Source organism: Puma concolor, chromosome B1 (genome assembly GCF_028749965.1).
Source record: "Puma concolor isolate L17-30 chromosome B1, mPumCon1.1.hap2, whole genome shotgun sequence".
Lineage (NCBI taxonomy): Eukaryota > Metazoa > Chordata > Mammalia > Carnivora > Felidae > Puma > Puma concolor.
Window position 1 is genome coordinate 145,203,647 of NC_141670.1, and position 20,148 is coordinate 145,223,794.

The window sequence follows — 20,148 nt, forward strand, 5'->3', positions numbered from 1 at the left end:
TGGAAAATTAACTTAAAAATCTATATCATTCTGAGGGGCGCCTGGGTGGTTCAATCGGTTAAGCATCCAACTCTAGATTTTTGCTCAAGTCATAATTTCACAGTTTGTGAGATCAAGCCCCATGCTGGGCTCTGCACTGGCAGTGAAGAGCCTGCTTGGGATTCTCTCCCTCTCCCACTTCCCCTCCTTCATGCATGTGCGTGCTCTTTCTCTCTCTCTCAAAATAAATAAATATTTTAAAATTAAAAAATAGAAATATATATCATCTTGAGTCACCATTAAACTTTATGACTTATGACATTTATTATCAAGACTAACATGTCTTAGTCTTTAGTTCAAAATTAAAGAAAATAATATTCTAAAGAAAGAATAAAGGAGGTGTTCACTCAAAACCAAGGAAAATAATACTATTGGAAAATGCAATAGAGTAATTCTGCTTTTATTATGGTTTTATACATTTTTTACAAATAGCTGATATAACTATGTTATATTGACAATGCCACAAAAATATGAGAAGACTATATGTGAATATTGATCTCACAGTTGATATGATACATAAGATACTGATTAACAGAAGCAGAGAGCCATTGTGAAATGTTTGTATTAGGTATGAAATTATGAACGTTGCCAAGTCAAAGTTGTACAACCACGGAACACTCATAAATTGTATTTAAGGTTTAAAAATGAGGTAGAGAAATAGCCAAGTATGTAGTAAATAAAATTGGTCTAATCATCCTCCCAAGATTCTTCTATGCTTGAGTTATTTTATAGACGTCTTATTACACTCACATTAACATTCCTTCCTGATGTACATCTTCTCAAGGAACTTAAAAAAAAAAAACACAAAAGATGAGTAAACCGTCATTAGATTGGAAAACAAAAATTGTACAGTCCTGCCCACAACCACTACCATACACAAATTCACAATCTCACACTCGGACCTATACCCTTCTGGTACTCAAAATCTCATGTTGGTAATTGGCCACGATAGATGTGGGACTTTGGAAGGTAGTTTCACAGCATCAGAAATACCTAGATCTAATTCCCATTTGTTCTCTACCCAAGTCCAGCCCAGCTCAGCTCAAGCTCAACAAAACCTTGTGCTGCTCATCCCTTCTATTAAAAACCCAGGACCCACCTGTGTAGCAGACAGAATGAAGCCAAGAGTAATGAATAGAGTGGACAATCCAGCAGCAGATGCTGGAATGTGTGTAAAGCACCTGTGTTCATGTAACATATGAATGTGTAGGTACAATGTACATAGACCTTATGGGAGTAGAAAGAGAATATTTATGTATATATGACATACATATGTGAAATATATGTATTACATATTTATGAAATAGATATAGTAAAATATATTCCCTCCTCTCTTTTAGTTGAAATTATAGGGGCGCCTGGGTGGCGCAGTCGGTTAAGCGTCCGACTTCAGCCAGGTCACGATCTCGCGGTCCGTGAGTTCGAGCCCCGCGTCGGGCTCTGGGCTGATGGCTCGGAGCCTGGAGCCTGTTTCCGATTCTGTGTCTCCCTCTCTCTCTGCCCCTCCCCCGTTCATGCTCTGTCTCTCTCTGTCCCAAAAATAAATAAACGTTGAAAAAAAAAAAATTTAGTTGAAATTATATTGATAAAATAGATGATATGGGATGTAAGAATAAAGGAAGAAGATATATTCCAGGGTTTTGAATGACAGGGGTTCTCAGAGGACTCAGCTGTGGTCAGGGGGATCATCTATCTTTAGTTAATGCAGCTAAAAGAGTATAGTCAACTTTGCCCAAAGTTGAACTAAATATTCATCAACAAAATGAATAGAACCAAAAGGGGACAGATCAAAATGAAAAAAAAAAAGTTCTGAGTTCTGCCACTAAAAATATTATGACAGAACTGAGTTATTATAACAGCAAACAAGGATTACATATATATATACATATATATACATATTTACATATATACATACATATATATACATATATAAGGATTATATATATATATATATATAAACAAGGATTATATATAATCTTTGGCAAGAGGAATATATATGTGTGTGTATACACACACATCACATTTATATATACATCACATAATTATCATATATATATCACATAATTATACTTGTGCTTAAGTGCATTTATATATGTTATAAAATCTATAATATGTGCAATTATGTTATCATATAAAATATTATCAACATATTGTATATTTCACACATGTAAATATGTAAATGTACATTTATGTGACCCTCACATACAGATTAGGCAGTTATAAGTACATAAATGTATATAAGTATGGTAAATATATCTCACAGGCCTCTTATTGATGCTCAAAGCTAAAGGAGATATTTCATCCAGTTTTTTTTTTAACTTTTATTTATTTTTGAGAGACAGAGAGAGATAGAGCATGAGTGAGAGGGGCAGAGAGAGAGGGAGACACAGAATCTGAAGCAGGCTCCAGGCTCTGAGCTGTCAGCACAGAGCCCAACATGGGGCTCGAACCCACAGACTGTGAGATGAGGACTTGCGCCAAAGTCGGATGCTTCACCGACTGAGCCACCCAGGCACCCCTCATCCCAGTTATGTAATGGAGTCTTTTCACCCTTCTCTCCTCACACTCTGACTTCCCCTCACATTTAACTTTGAAACCAGTCTGCATCTGAGTTTTGTCAATATATTTATTTGCCAGTAAGTATAAGCTATTGTTAGTTCTATCATTCATGGGAAAAAAGAAATCCAGTGTCCCATCTCCCAACCTTCTGACCATCTTGGCTGCACGGCTTCCTAAAGACTCATGGGATGTGCACACAGAGGGCCCTGAATAAACACATGACTTAACAGCTATGACTTTGGCAGCATGACTAGCTGGTTTCTTGCTGTGGTGACAGGGCTGGTCTGGACACAGAACTCTGGGCTCTGAGGCCCTCCTGCTAAAAATGGTCCACTCTGCCAACCTCCCACCCCACCCATGTTGCAACTGGCCTTCCAAAGGTGGCCGCTCCAAGTGGGAGGCAGCTGGGGCTAGCTTTACAAGTTAAGAGAGGAGAAACTAGATGAAGGGTGAGAGAAAGTGGGAAAAATACGAAGATATTGGTGGGCCCCTGGGAAGTGAACTTTTGCCCTAGTCTGTTTCCACACAAGGCTGACCCACACAGGCTAATTCCTATTGTGAATCTCAACTCCATTTTGTCCTGACCCAAGCCATAGCTCTCTGTCCTTAGATGTGGAAGTAAAAGACACTCAAAGACTTCCTAGTGACATCAGAGTGTTTGAGTAACAGAGTTTGCAAGATACATGCCCTGCACATAGACCCCTTCCACTTTGCCCCCATTAAGGCCAAACTCCAGGCAGGTGAGTCGGCAGGAAGACAGCACCTCTGACAGCAGAAACCAAATAGGTAGAATAAAAAAAGCAAAAGCCAAATCCTATCTCTGGGCCTTTGTCTAGGGAAAAGCATGCCCTTCCTTCCAGGAACCTGAGTCCTGGTATGAGAAGTACTAATGACCCTTGAACATTACTACAGGGGTTGGGGGCACCAACCCCCCACTCAGCTGAAACTTCGTGTATAAGCTTTGACTCCCCAAGGACTTTACCAATAGCTTACTGTTGACCAGAAGCCTTACTGATAACATAGACAGTTGATTAACATAGATTTTGTGTATTACATTTATTACAGACTGTCTTCTTACATTAAAGTAAGCTAAAGAAAAAATGTTATTAAGAAACTCATAAGGAAGAGAAAATATGTTTACAGTAACATACATTTATCAAAAAAAAAAAAAAAGTAGACCTGCACAGTTTAAGCCTATGTTGTTCAAGACTCAACCATATTTTGCTTTGGAGAGGGTGCTGACTCTGCCCCATCAACAACCGGGAGCCCCTCAGCAAGCCTTTCTGAAATGACCCTTTACTCACCTTCGGCATCCTGTAGCCCCTGCTTAGAATGAAATCCTTAAAGGCAATTGTTCCATGAAGGTCTGCAAGTAACTCCCCCTAAAAGAGGAATCACATGTAAAAAAAAAAAAAAAAAAAAAGTGAGCTGTCAGAAGCCTGATTTCATTCTTGTCCTAATTAAAAGCATTTAGCTCCTTATGAAGTACCTTATTTTAAATCAGTTCCTCCTCATCTGAGAGTGTATGTGTGGATAATGTTCTCAAATCGGCGAATATAAAGGCTTTCAAAAGATGTCCCACTTTCTCTCCTTTCTCTATCATTGTATTAAAGATAAGCAATACAGTTTAGCAATTAAACAATTATTAAGTCAAGATGTCTGGAATCTAACCTTTTTGAGATTAATAAGTATGATACTGTGATTTTTATTTTTATCTTTTTTTAATGTTCATTTATTTATTTTGAGAGAGAGCATGTGGATAAGCAGCAGAGGGGCAGAGAGAGAGAGAGAGAGAGAGAGAGAGAGAGGGAATCCCACGTGTGGGGCTCCACGTGTGGGGCTCCATCCCACGAACCATGAGATTGTGACCTGAGCTGAAATCAAGAGTTAGACGCTTAACCAACTGAGCCACCCAGGCACAATACTGTGATTTTCTTTTCTTTTTTTATTATGATTTTTAAAAATTTTTTTTTAATTTACATCCACATTAGTTAGCATATAGTGCAATAATGATTTCAGAAGTAGATTCCAGTGATCCATCCCTTATGTATAATACCCAATGCTCATCCCAACAAGTGTCTTCTCTAGTGCCCTTTACCCATTTGCCCATCCCCCCACCCACAACCCCTCCAGCAACCCTCAGTTTGTTCTCTGTATTTAAGAGTGTCTTATGTTTTGTGTCTCTCCTTGATTTTGTATTATTTTTACTTCCTTTCCCTTATGTTTACCTGTTTTGTATCTTAAATTCTTCATATGAGTGAAGTCATATATTTGTCTTTCCCTGACTGACTGACTTCGCTTAGCATAATACCCTCAAGTTCTATCCACGTAGTTGCAAATGGCAAGATTTCATTCTTTTTGATAGCTGAGTACTACTCCATTGGACAATATTGTGATTTTTAATAAGAAATATATCTGGTCTTCTTCCCATTCCCAGCATAGAGCTCCTAAAACCATTGCAATTTCCAAGTAATAAGAGCCACAAAGATGAAAGGAGAATTTTTTGTTCTTCACAACTAGCCCCTTTTAGTCACAACAGAGTTTATTTTAATGAAGTGATTTTTGGAAAGTCCCTCAATAGCCACAGGATGGGGTCAGGTTGCCAGAGGAAACAACCATGTATTGGAACTTTTGACTCCACCCTGAAACCTCTGGCTGAATTAATCACTGGTGACCAATGATTGAAACAACCATTCCTACTTATGAAAGCCTCCATAAAAACCCAAAAGGATAGGGTTCAGAGAACTTCCAGCCTGGTGAGCATGTGGAGATTTCAGGAGGGTGGTGTGCCTGGCTAGGGCACAGAAGCTCTGCACCCTTTTTCATATACCTCGCTCTGTGCATCTGGCTATTCTTGAGTTATATCCTTTTATAATAAAGCCATAATCTGGTAAATTGTTTTCCTAAATTTTCGAGCAGATGATAGAACCTGAGGAGGAGGTGTGGGGGAATCCCAGCTGAATGGTCAGAAGCACAGGTGATAATCTCAATTTGTGATTGTGAGGGCAGTGTTGTGAGACTGAGCCCTGAACCTGTGGGGTCTGATGCAAACTCCAAGTAGAGTGTCAGAAATGAGTTAAGTTGGAGGACACCCAGCTGATGTCTGGTGAATCAGAGAATTGTTTGGGGGTGAGGGGGGAATCTGGATACATTTGGTGACCAGAACTGAGAGTAGTAGAGGAAGAAACAGGAGTGTTTTTCCCACAGGAAAAATAGCCACAATTTTTAGATGTTAAAAAAGAACAACAACCCCAACAAGGAGTCACTTCTGTTAAGCCCCACCCAGATTTAACACCTAACCTAACTGCCATTTCAGCCTCTCCCAGGAGTGGGATTTTAAGCCAGTCAGTCTGGGATTTCCTGATGAGCACTAGTGAGGTACTCTGCATAAGGACCCCAGCCCCTCACTCTAAGGAAGGTGACCTTGCCTAAAACAATCCTTTCTTTTCTTTTGCTAATAACTTCCTTATCCTGCCCTATTTCTGCCTATAGAAGCCTTCCATTTTGTTCAAGTCCTTGGAGCACACTTCTGTCTATTAGATGGGATGCTGCCCAATTCATGGAACACTGAATAAAGGCAATTAGATCTTCAAATTAACTTGGTTGAATTTTTGTTCTCTGACGGTTTGGTGGCAGCAGGGGGACCAAAGGAGACTTCCAGTGGCTTTGGGGAACAACAAGAAACAGGCATGGTGCCTGAGAACACTTCATTCTCTTGCTGCTTCTGAGGGCCATTGGTCACTTCGTTTCAGTTCTGAGCTCCGCTTCCTGCATCAAGCTGGTGATCTAACTGGCTTTCCACATTTCCCTTCCACTGGAAAGCCCCGCCCTTGGTTCTATCACCAGATCCATGTTGGGAACCGCTTGGTGGCAGCTATAGTTCCCCATTTGTTTGGGATCAGTCCACAGCCCCTATAATTTCAGGTCTGCTGGTTCAACCCTTTTTCTAATCTCCAGATTCCACACAGGGAACTCTAGTGGTTATGGGTCAGAGTTGGACTGGGTCCAACTTCAAAACCAGACTGGGTCTGATTTGGGATTGGACTGGGTCCAATTTCAGCTGCTCTGGGCCTGACTTGGGCTGGATGGGTCCAGTGGGAGGCCTCAGGTATTAAGTATTAAATAAGGGCTAGTTGCTAATAATAATCTCAGAAGCTGAGCAGAAAAGATTGGTGGGGTGGGGTTGAGCATTTAAAGGTTGTTACAGTGCTTGCCACTTTAAGAGGACTTCTGTGATAGGCAATCTGAGTATCAATTTAGCTCCAAGAAACCCGAAGACCTGCTAGCTAAAAGAAATGGGATCCTTTATATCCAGAGATCCACCTCCCCACATGCTTGTCTATTTTAATGTCTGAGAACTATGGTCCCAGAGATTGCAGATATCTAGCAAAATGGCAAAATTTTACTAAAAATAACCTAGAGTAACAATGGCCATTATGGGGAACATTCCAATTAGACAAGATCACTTATTTTGAAAATGCTCTTGAGAGGGGTGCCTGGGTGGGTCAGTTGGTTAAGCATCCAACTCTTGATTTCGGCTCAGGTCATGATCTCACGACCCTGAGATCAAGCCCTGCTGCATCAGGCTCTGTACTTACAGTATGGGGCCTGCTTGGGATTTTCTCTCTCCCTCTCCCTCTGCCCCTCCCCCATTCATGCTCTCCCTCCCTCCCTCTCTCTCTCTCAAAATAAATAAACATTTTTTAAAAAGGGAAAAAAGCACTTGAGGGCAAGAGGGTCCAAGTTGAACACACAGAATGGGATGCTTACTTTAGTTGGTATGCAGACGTCTCCACAACGTTTGAAGATTCCAAAATAGCCTCATTAAAAGACTTGGTTACAAAAAGCCAGTGAAAAATTAAAGACACTAGAGGTACAGGAAACAAAAGACCACAGGACTGATGTAACTCCTACTGCTCCCCCATCCTTTTTCACCTGACAACTCATGTTTTATTAATCCTCTGTCTGAACATCCTTTCCACTCTTAAGAGACTATTGGACAGTTACCAGTTACCTTTTAAAATAAAACTACCCGGGGCGGGGGGGGGGGGGGCCTGAGTGGCTCAGTCAGTTAAGGGACCAACTCTTGATCTTGGCTCAGGTCATGATTTCACAGGTGGAGCCCCACATCGGGCTCCACAATGACAGCTTAGAGCCTGCTTGGGATTCTCTCTCTCCCTCTCTCTCTCTGCCCCTCTCCTGCACATTCTCTCTGGCTCTCTGGCTCTCTCTCTCTAAGTAAATAATACACTTTAAAAAATAAATAAAATTAAAATAAAATAAAACTACCAAGGTTGCAAACGAATTTCTCAGTTATCTTTTATCTCTTGGTCAACGACTGAACATTTAATGGCTGTAATTAAAGAAATTCCTAAATCTAGGGAGGAAGCCTGAAAGTTTTTTAAAGAATCTGAGTCCTTATCAGTGCCTATGACACCAAGATGCCAGGTCTTTATCAGCATGTAAACATGTGAAGCCCAAAAATGGATGCAGTCAGCAAGACAGCAAAACCCCATGGATGATATTCAAGCTCTTTGGTCTTCAACATCTCAGGGACTAGAAAAAGCTCACAAAATAGCAGCTGAGCTGTTACACATTCCTAGGTATAACTAAGCCTCTCCCTAAATCACCTCAATAACCATTAAAGCCTGAAGCGTCAAACCCATAAAAGACCTAATTGCTCAGGGTTAATCATTCCCTGTACCAGTTCCTGCAACAGCTACCCAGTCTTGCAGTCTAGAAACCTAATGGACTGGGATGTTGATTTTTTTCCAGGATTTGAGACCTATTAATAAGACATTTATTCCCCACCTCCCAGTCATTCCAAACCTGAACACCCCTTCGTCACAAGTTCTACCAGACTCAAAATGGTCCACTACCGTGGACCTCTGTTTAGCCTTTTTCAACATCCTTGGAGACCCCAGTAGCCAGTATCTATTTGCCTTACTTGGAACTATCAACACTATACCTGGACAATCATGCCTCAAGAGTTCATTGAGGCTCTTTCTCACCTCTCTAGAGCACTTCACCCAGGGTTAAGCACACTCCAGTTCCAAGGGAAATCAACCCTTTTACAATATATAGAAGACCTCTTGCTATGCTCAGCTACTAAAGAGGAATCCATAAAAGATTCCATTTATTTGCTACAGCAGTTAGCTGAAAAGAGACACAAAGTCTCTAAGAAAAAATTATAATTATCTCTAGACATTGTTCATTACCTGGGTCATTATCTACGCCCTGGAGGAATTCAGCTGTCTCCCAAAAGAATTAAGTTAATCCAGGAATTTCTGTCAACTAGGTGACAGATTTGTGGATTACTAGGCTTGGCTTGCTACTGCAGCCTATGGACTCCTAAATTTTCTCTATTAGCTATCCAACTCTAGGAACTGACTAAAATTTCAGTCCCTGAACACTTTCCTTGGGAAGACAAACAGGAACAGACTTTTAGGAGACTAAAGCAAGAGCCTTAAGAACTGCCTGCCTTGGGGCCACCTAACTATCCAAAACCTTTCACCTTATTTGTGCAGGAAAGGGATAATCAAGCCCTGGGAATGCACACACAAGAGCATGGTAATAAATGTAGACCTATTGCCTCGTACAGTACACAACCTGATTGAATTGCTCATGCCTATGTAGCCATCTTAAGGCTACAGCCACAGTTGCAAAGCAAATATAACCCTCATCAGATCTGACCCTAGGAAATGTTTCCTTGCAAACTTCACCCACTGTCCAAAGTCTTCTTAACTCAGAATTGACAACATTTCTTGCAAGTAGACTAACTTCCTATGAGATCCTTCTGCTTTCACCAATCTGTGTCTTAAACTTTGCAACACCTTTAGGGCGCCTGGGTGACTCAGTTGGTTAAGCATCCAACTCTTGATTTTGGCTCAGATAGTGATCTCGCAGTTCATGGGATCAAGCTCCACGTCAGGCTCTGTGCTATCAACACAGAGCTTGGGATTATCCCTTTTTCTCTTCCCCTTCCCCACTTGCACTCTCTTTCTCTCTCTCTCAATATAAATAAATAAACTTAAAAAAAAAAAACTATTAAACTTTGCAACACCATTAATCCTGCTATGTTACTACCTCGGTTTGAAGGAGGCGAATCCATGACCACTAATGTCCCATTTTGTGATACCATGTCCTTATGGATGAGATACTCCTTTACTCCTGATCTAACCTTTGTGATGGGTCATACTGTAGAAATGAAAAAAATGGATTTCTAGGCTGGCTGTGCTGTTACCGAACATGACCTACTCGAAAGAGGAAATATTTCATAAGCTACATCCATGCAACAAGCAGAGCTCCACGCCCTTTCCAGAGCATGCCAATTATCAGAAGGACAAACTTAAAATACTGATAGCCAGTATACCTTGGGGGTCATCCATGAGTCAGGGATATTACAGAGAAAAAGGGGCTTTCTTATGTCCTCTGGGACTCAGTCCAAAATGGACAAGTAAATGATCTTCTTACTGCTATCCTCTCACCTCCTGAAATTGCTGTCATCAAAATTGAGGCTCATACTGAAAGATTGAACCTGAGTGTCAGGCAAATGCCCCAGCTGACTTTCATGCAAAGGCAACAGCAAAAAAGTCTATAAAGATTGTGGCACATATGGATGAAATCCATTCTGCTTCTGCAAAAAACAAAACAAAACAAAACAAAAACAAAAACAAAAAAACAAAAAAACAAAAAAACAAAAACAACCCCTCATTGCCAGATTTTTCCATCCTAATGGCCTTGTAACATGGCAATAGTCTGCTCCGGAGTCAGAAATTAAGATGGGTAAGCAAGGGCTGTAAATTAAATGAACAGTTGGGGCCATGGGAAACCCAAGACAGCTGCTTGGCTCTTCCTGGATCCCTGACAAACCCCACTTTTTGGTTTTTGCATTACTAAACCCACCACTGGGCATTTAAGATGAACTCAAATTATGAATTGACATTGGGGGAGAGACTTCTATAAAATTGCAAAAAGAGTCTGCAGCAATCTGACCTGCCAAGTCCATAATCCTAGAAAAACTATTTTTGTCTTCAAAGACCTCAGACCTCCTCCCTCTGGACCCTTTGAACAGCTGCAGCTGGACTTCATTAAACTGCCACTTCATGTGGGTTTCAGTATGTTCTTGTCACTGCACTTGTGTGTTGTAGATTCCTTGAAGCCTTCCCCTGCTGCAAGGGTGATGCCCTCACAGTACAAAGACACTGTCAGAGAATTTGTTTCCCATTGGGGGATAGCTTCCACAATCTCCAGTGATCAAGTACCCATTGCCAAGTACCCATTTGACTTGACATATCATATGAGGCTTAATGAAAACCTTGCCGACTTTTTGGAATTATCATTGTCTTTATCACCCTGACTCATCGGGCAAGGTTGGGAGAACTAATGGGATCCCCAAACTTAAAATTTCTAAACTTGCTGAAATAACTGGGCTCCCCTGGCTGACAGCATTGCCTTTGGTCTTCCTGACTGTTTGCAGCACCCCCTTTGGGAAACATAAACTCACTCCTCAGGATCTGGTCACCAGCAGACCAATGTCTTATACAACCTTCGGCTGATCCCTTGTTGTCTCATGCTAGTATGACCAGCTACTGTCTTTACTGTCTGATGCTTAAGCCTATCATCAACAGATTAAAGAAGACTTCCCTGATCCCAATTCAAGGGATCCTGTTGGTCAGTCTAGGGCCTGGTGATTGGGTACTCTAGAAGCATCATCAGAGGAAGACAACCCTTGAGCCCCATTAGAAGGGATCTTACCAAGTACTCCAGACCACTGACACTACTACAAAACTAGAGGGCATTGAGCCCTGGACACACATCTCACAGCTAAAGAAACCTCCACTTGAAATCTGGTCCTGTACAGATGCTGGAGACCTTCAAATCACATTGATGAGGAAGAGAAGTATCTGGCACCAAAGTAGACTGCTTCTACCCAAAACACTAGGTAGTCAACATTTCATAATTTGACTAAACATGAAACCCCTTCTTCTTCTATTTCTTTTCATTACTCTAACATTGGCCAGGAAAGATAATTCTATCATCTGTCTCTCCCAGTCCATTGCTAAGGGAGGCAAACTTTCAGATTTGTCAAACTGGATTTGTCATCATGCAAGAGACAAGAGACCCACTGGTCCTCCCTGTGACTAATTTCTCTTATATTCCCAATGTCACCACAAACTACAGTCGACCCCTGCTCAGAAGTAGACACATTTACCTACGTGAATCTTCATACATTTGCACCCCCACATTCCCATGATTATCAAGATCAGATCTGCCCCCACTCACCAAGAGATCTCAGCAGCAGCATCCATCTTTGTAAGGCACTTAGGATGACTTTTTATTTCAGGCTAGGTGATTCTCTTCCCATATGCACTAAAAACCTGACTGACCTCTGGTTTAGGAACAAATACAAATCAGACTATGACCAGAGACTTCTCCTTAACTCTTGGGGACATTGCAGATTCCATTGCTAAGACACGAGCTGCCCAGGAAAGATCCGTAGACTCTCTGGCCAAAGCCATTCTTGATAACAGGATTAGCTTTTAGCTGAGCCAGGAGGTGTCTGTGCTGTGGCCAACACCACATGCTGTACCTGGATTAACACTTCTTGGGAAGCTGAAACTCAGTTACATAACATCACCGAGCAAGCCACTTGGCTTCAAAGGGTGACTCTTACTGCTGGGTCGTTCTCCGTTTTCCGATTAGTTGGGTCTCAGGAACCATGGCTCCAAAGAGCACTCCAAACAGTGGGAATTAGCCTGCTTAGAATTTTCATAACAATCCCCCTGGTGTGTTCCAGTCTCTCAAAAACTCGAAATGCATGTTTATAGCTGCTAATCACCAAGCAAATGATCTCCTTAAGGCTGGAACATCAAAAAAGGGACAAAGAGAATGACTGGCTAAAAAATTGTGAGCCTGGAGTCATGACCTGTAAATGCCACAGAGATTCATGAAAAAAACAGGATCCACAAAAGCTTTGAGAACTACAGAGCACTAGCTGAGATTGGCACTAATACCTTATATTTTGATCACACCTCTCAGTTTGGCTGACAGTTTCATGAAAAGGAAGGGCATTGTTAAAAAGAAACAAATGGAGGGGTGTCTTGGTGGCTCAAACGTCCCACTCTTGATCTTGGCTCAGGTCACGATCTCACCATTTGTGAGACTGAGCCCTGCTTTGGGCTCTGCACTGACAGAGTGTGGGATTCTCTCTCTCCCTCTCTCCCTGCCCCTCCCTTCCCTGCTCACTTGTGCTCTCTCTCTCTCTCTCTCCCTCTCAAAATAAATAAATAAACTTAAAAAGAAAAAGAAGCAAATGGAGTCACTTACGTTAAGTGCCACCAAGATTTAATACCTAATCTAATTGCAGTTTCAGCCTCCCCCAGGAGCGGAATTTTAAACCCATTAGTCTGGGATTTCCAGATCAGCACTAGTGATGTACTCTGCATAGGACCCCGTGCTTCCACCTTAGAAAGGAGACCTTGCCGGAACAATCTTTTCTTTTGCTGATAATTTCCTTGACCCAGCCCATTTCTGCCTATAAAAGCCTTCCATTTTATACAGCTCTTTGGAGCACCCTTCTATTTGTTAGGTAGGATGCCGCCCAATTCATGAGTCATTGACTAGAGCCAATCACACCTGTAAATTCACTTGGTTGACTTAAACTTCAAAGGGCATGATAATCCGAAAAGATTTGATGCAGTCCCAACATCTTTGGGGCATTCACATATCTTTTTGGTTTTACCTTTCATTTATTTGAATTTGAAAATTGGATGGATAAGTTTATGTTATTGTAATTCAGTTCTTTAAAACCATTTCACCTTCCAAATGAACTCTGTCAAGAACATACCAAAGTCATGTGTTCCCAGCAAGATAGCCAAGTCCTCATAGTGACTGTCCCCTCCCAACATCCTGTCACTCCTGTGTCTTGTGAATTGGGATGCTATAGTCAAGTGGCACCAACTAAAGTTAACAGGGAAATTCAATCTTTAGGAAGTACAAAAGTGTGATTTATAAAAATCATTAGAGAACAATCCCATTGTTTTGACTCCTCCCTATGTCTAAGCTGCCTGGTAAACAATCTTTTACTGTAATATATAACTGAATTTCCAAAATTTAAACATCACTTCTTTTTCATGAACTGACTGTCACCGTTGTGGCAAACATCTTTACTCGTGTTCACCATCAAAATGGAATAATTTTGCAAAATTCCTTACGCCTTTAAGAATTAGTCTTTAAGAATATATTTCTAAAAAAGAGAACTTATAGACACCTTAAAACAAAAGTTTTGCATCTATTTTTGAACTCTTTAACAGGCACCCATTGCTGACAAAAAAAACCAGCTTCACATGTATTTACTCAAAGAGAACCTATGATGTTATATCCACTCTGAGTACTGGGGTGGTCCTACCAGGTCACACCCCCCTTTGAACAGCCAATTTATCCATAGAATCCATTGTTCCAAGAATTCTAGGAATATGATGAATGGTTGCCCCATCTTTTCAGACATTGTGTCTACCATAAAGCCAGGAGATTTCAAGTCTTACTTACTACACATACAATGTGTATATGTGTAACCTCCTAGAATGGCTTGGCTTTCTCATTGCCGAGTTCAATACACAAGCAGTAAGACCTTCTGGAACCTCTGTTCCACCCAGAACTCTAACTTCACCATGAGATGGCAATCGGATGATCAAATCTCAGCACATACACGTACCCGTTCCTGCAGCTCCTTTTTAAAATTCTCATCTTGAGCTTTACATGAGACCTTAGGGTCAACCAAAGGTTCGTCTGCTCTTTGCTTTTTCCACAACTTGGTGTTCAGGTACCAGGCTCCATACTTCATCTTCACATACTTTGGTTTATAAGAATTCTACAGAAAATAACAGAATTCCCAATTTCATTAGGTTTTTTTTTATGTTTGTCACTTCAATAAGTCTAGGATTTAGCTTATGAAAGCAGTAGGATTTTTTTAAGTTTATTTCGTTTGAGAGAGAAAGAGCGGGGGTGGGGGGTGGAGGCAAAAAGAGGGAGAGAGAGGGAATCCCAAGCAGGCTCCTTGCTGTCAGCACAAAGCCTGACATGGGGCTCGATCTCATAAATCATGAGATCATGACCTGAGCAGAAATTGAGAATCAGACGCTTCATGGACTGAGCCACTCAGGTGCCCTGAAAGCAGTAGCATTTATATTTAGCTTATGATTGATCCTTGCCAAAGTATTTTATGAAGTTTCTGTATGCTTTGACTTACAAAGGTATCATGAAAGTTTCATAATTGAGAAAATAATGTAATGGTTAAGCATGGCCTTTGCATTTAGACAAACCGGGGTTTAAATCCAGCCTCCCCTACTTAGTAGCTATGAGTCCGTGGGCAAATTAGTTAATTCTTCATCTGCAGAATGGAAACAATAGTATCCATCCATAGGGTTGTAGGAAACATTAAAGGAGGAAGGTATGTAAAGCAGCTAGAAATCATATAAAAATCACATATTTCACTGAAGGGGTAATGACCTTAAACAATACTTAGTCAACCAAAATAATGAGTTATAGACTTACTATGAGCCCAGCACTGTGCTTAACCTTATAAATGCTATACTACTTTTCATCAAAATGCTATCCAACAACAGCAACAACAATAACAAAATTGCCATCTAACACCAATCTCTTGCCTCTGATTGGAAGAGAGAAAGAGGAGGGAGAATAGATGTCATTCCTTTCTTTCTCCCGTTCCTCAGTAGTGCAGGAAGGATGTAAAGAGATCTGTTGGAACATAGCCTGACAGTGTAGATGTAATACCCACAATGTCTCATAACAAAAAGGGGTCTAACTCTTGAGCAAGGCAAATATGAAACCACCAAGATTCTGCTCCTCTCTGTTCTCACTCACATTTAAACCTGAGGCAGAGGGGCGCCTGGGTGGCTCAGTCGGTTAAGCATCCAACTTCAGCTCAGGTCATGATCTCGCGGTCTGTGAGTTCAAGCCTCGCGTCGGGCTCCGTACTGACAGCTCAGAGCCTGGAGCCTGCTTCGGATTCTGTGTCTCCCTCTCTGCCCCTCCTCCGCTCATACTCTGCCTCTCTTTCTCTCTCTCAAAAATAAATAAACATTTTTAAAAATGTAAAAAACCTGAGGCACAACGTGTGGGTCATTCCAGAGTCAGGTCAGATTGTCTTTCTGAAGCAGAGAGGACAGGACAGTGCAGAGGGAGGGGAAATCCCTTCTCAGATCTGGATTCAGAACTTTGATCCCTCTGTTTCAAGCATACTGTTGAAAAATTGCAACCACCTCCAACACTCCTTGTCTCCCTTCCCTGTGTCATTTCTCTTTCACAGTACAGATCATCATTTCATATGCTATATATTCTTCTCATTGCTTGTCTCACCTCTCATCTTTTAAAATGTAAGCCTCAGAGATTGTTCCCAGATACAACCCCCTGGGCATCTAGAGCAAAACTTATGACATAATAGGTGCTCAACAAATATTTGTGTTTTTTTTTAAATTTTTTTAATGTTTATTTATTTTTTGAGAGACAGAGACAGAGCATGAGCTGGGGAGGAGACAGAGATGGGGGGGGGGAGCGGGGAGTCACAGATTCTGAAGCAGGCTCCAGGCTCCGAGCTGTCAGCACAGAGCCTGACCCGGGGCTTGAATTCATGAACCATGAGATCATGACCTTAGCTAAAGTCAGACGCCTGACTGAGCCACCCAGGCACCCCATTATTTGTTGAATGAAAATTGGGTTGCTCAAGTTTGGCATCATTGACACTTTGAGCTGGATAGTCCTTTGTTGGGGGGTTGGGGAGGGGGCTGTCCTGTGCACTGTAGGAACTTTAGCAGCCTCTCTGATCTCTCCTCACTAGATGCCAGTAGCACTGCCTCCCCCAAATTGTGACAACGAAAAATATCATCTGCAGACATAGCCAAATAACCCCAGGTGGGAAGGGGGGCAAAAATCACCATCAATTGAGAATCACTGAATAAACGGAAAGCAGGAAGGAGAGAGAAGAAAAAAATTAAAAGGAGGGGATGAAATCTATAGTACAGATCTGAGTTCTGAAATATGTTATGCTGTTGGGTGACTGGTAATCATTCAAGACTCAGCACAAACGTGATTTCTTCTGGGAGGCTTTACCTGAATCCCCCCCCTCAGCCCGTGCTTGGTGGAATTGATTACTTCTTCCCATGTCTTCTATGAACCTTGACCGCATGCCATGACAGTTCATCATTTGCCTGTTGACCCAACTAAGCTGTAAGCTCCTTAAGTGCAGGAAACAGGCCTTCGTGTCACCTTTGTTTGTCCCCAGCACTTCTCGGCACACAGCAGTGGATACCCAGAAATGTTTGTTGAAGGATTGTACAGACAAATGGGTGGATTAACATCCGGGGCAAAGGGAGATGCGGAATAGAGGCACAGACTGCTGTGAGAGATCAGAAGTAAGAATAAAGTAATGTCAACCTGAAAAATCTCCATAGAAAAGCTGGCATATGACCTGTGTCTAAAGGAAGATATAAGAAGGTGGACGTGAAAGAGGGGCACTTCAGACAGAATACTGTGAGCAAAAGTAAGGTAGTGGGAAAGCTCAGAGTTTTAAAGACCAAAGAGGAGTGTAACAGGCCTGAGAGTATGTGGGGTAAAAAAAAAAACAAAAACAAAAACATGGGGATTTCCACTTCTGAGAGGGACCAGATTTACCCCTCCACGTGCAACTACCAGAAAACAGGAATAAATATAAATATGAATATAAATGTAAAAGCTTATAAGACACTAGACATCAAAGAGCAAGGACAGGGATCCCTGACAGACAAGAAACAAACAAGGTAAGTCCCACAATTGTCCCAGCTCACTGTGTTGAGCGACTTTCCAGGCCACCGCACAGACAGACGCTCAGAGTTGAGGAGACAGAATTGAGAGTCCAGACCAAGGAGGTTACATTTTGCAGCAGAGGAACAGAATGTGAGAACTGCATAGAGAGGGAACTCCAGACATTTGTAGAGGGTCTCCCTCAGCACATGTAGGGGAGGAAACGACCTGAGCACAGGGACAGAACCAACCAAAAGGATTAGAAGAAACAGTGCCCGACATGTACACAGAGCCAGGGACCATTCCCTGGCCTATTCCCTTCTGAGAAACCTGAAGATTCACAGGACACTGGGTAGAAGAGACTGAAGGGTCTTCCCGCAGTTGTAGAGAATTAGCTACAGACTGAACATCATTTCAACCCTTCCTAACAAATTTTAAAAGCCAAGACCCAAAAGGATCAAACTTTTCCAAATAACTTTAACTACATCCCAGAGCAAAACTCAAGTTTATAATAAAAATACCCTGCCCAAATAAGGTAAAATCCACAATGTCTGGCATCTACTAAAAAATCACCAGGCATACAGAGAGGCAAGAAAACATGATCCACAACGAAGAGATAAATCAATTCATGGCAACTCACATAGAACTGATGCAGATGTTAGAAGTGGCAAACAAGATCAAAAACAGTTATTATAACTGCATTCCACATGTGTAAGATTAAGGAGAGACGTGGAAATGGTTTTTTAAACACTCAAGTCAAATTTCTTGAAATGAAAATTATAACGTATGAGATGAAAAACACACTAGACAGGATCAGCGGCTGATTAGACATTGCAGAAAGAACAGATTAGAACGTTTAAAGACAGCAGTAGCAACAGAGAAAAAGAAGAATCAAAACTGAACAGAAAAAGAAAAGCTTCACAGAGCAGCTGAGTTGGGAGACCACTCCATGCAGCCTAATTACACGTAATTGGAGTCTTTGGAGGGGGCAGGGGAGGGGCTGAGACAAAAAAATGTTTGAAGGAATAATGGTCAAGATGTCTCCAAATTTGATGAAAACTATAAACCCATGGATCAAAGAGGTCAACAAACCCCAAGCACAAGAAATATATACCAAGGTGTATATAATAATCACATCACCCACCACCAGTGACAAAGAGAACATCTTTAAAGTCGCCACAGAAGAACACACATCCAGAAAGACAGACAAGGAAGGCATCAGGTTTCTCACCAGAAACAATACAACCAAGACAAAAAATAAAAATAAAGTACCAAAAAAACAAAAATAAAAAACTGTGAGCCAAGCATTCTATACCCACAAAAACATCTTTCAGAAGGAAGGCAGAATAAGGATATTTTCAGACATGCAAAAGCTGAAGGGTTCAATCACCAGCAGATCGACACTAGAAGCAGTGTTAAAGGAGGCCCTCCAGGCGGAAGGAAAGTGATACCACATGGAAACGTATTTGAACTTTTACATAGTGACCCTCTGCCTGCCAGTCAAAAGTTCAATTTTGGCAATAACCACCACGGTTTATAGAGCCATGGTTGTGCAACTATTGTACATACAGGGAATTGAGCAATTTGATTCAGCACAGATTCAGGACAAGCTGTGGTTCAGACCTCAGGTGTGATGGACATGATTTGCCTGTCCAGCATCACTTTGCATTTTACCTTTTAGAAAGATGAGGTTGGGGTGGGGGGAGGGGGGGTGCCTGGGTGGCGCAGTTGGTTAAGTGTCCAGCTCTTGGTTCTGGCTCAGGTCATGATCTCATGGTTCATGAGTTCAAGCCCCTCATCTGACTCCACACTGCCAGTGCTTAGGACTGCTTAGGATTCTCTCTCTCTCTCTCTCTCTCTCTCTCTCTCTGCTCCTCTCCTGTTTGTGCTCATGCTCTCTCTCTCCCTTTCTCTCTCTCTCTCTCAAAAAAAAAAAAAAAATAGAAAGATGAGGGGGAAATGGGAAATTTAAAGTGCTATTAGTGCTGGAATGCATAGTTTTCATAAACCTTATACAACAGAACCAAGGATGGAAAACATCACCTTTGTAAAAACAGCTCAGCTGACTGTATTCAACTATAAAGGACAACGTTAATATGTTTATACGTTAGAAATACAGCATCAAAGATTACATGTAAAAGACAGAGGGAAATTGGAGATAATATATTCTTTTTCATTCAGAGAAAGGAGCTTCTCCACTCTCACCACCACCCCACCACCACTTAGCTACTTAAATCTGTCGTTGCACTGATACAATTTGATACATATGTATATGCATTTGCACTGTACATTGTGTAGAAAACTAGAAAAGAACTTAAGAGTCCATACTTCTTCCCTTAGGAACACAGAATGTTTTTTCTCCTCTGTTTCCTTCTATCTTCACCGGCAAGAGGTGTTGAAGAACTGAGCCATTTGTTAATAATCAGGCAAACATGTGGTCAAGAGTAATGGTTTGTGGTCATTAAGACTCTCCCCAAAATTCAAGAATTCTTTACACAGAATAAACAACTTTCATGATCATTAATGGCAGCATTCAACTCTTGGATTAGTAAACATTCGTATATATTCCCATCAACTGTTAGGATTTCAACATATAAAACACAACAAGAGAGAGGATGTCAACCTATAAACACATAGAAATAACAATGATTATTCAGTTATTAACAATAATGCTGAATGGCATGCCTTGTTTGTATAAATGGCTTTATTATATATATTAAATATTCATTGATTTAACAAATATTTATTAAA

At 41.3% G+C, this 20,148-nt stretch overlaps 1 protein-coding gene across 2 annotated transcripts in view; it reads right to left on the reverse strand.

Annotated features, from left to right (window-relative positions):
- Positions 1-418: 418 nt before the first annotated feature.
- Positions 419-20,148, reverse strand: part of FAM47E (family with sequence similarity 47 member E) — a 36,611-nt gene continuing 16,881 nt past the window's right edge. The window contains exons 6-8 of one of the 2 annotated variants that reach the window (XM_086704816.1): positions 14,315-14,470; positions 3,903-3,980; positions 419-826 (exon numbers count right to left, since the gene is read on the reverse strand). In XM_086704816.1, the coding sequence (XP_086560942.1) occupies positions 791-826; positions 3,903-3,980; positions 14,315-14,470 (270 nt within the window). In that variant the 3' untranslated portion in view covers positions 419-790. Of the gene's footprint in view, positions 827-2,119; positions 3,981-14,314; positions 14,471-20,148 lie in introns of those variants that run through there. The other variant, XM_086704817.1, reaches the window with a different exon arrangement.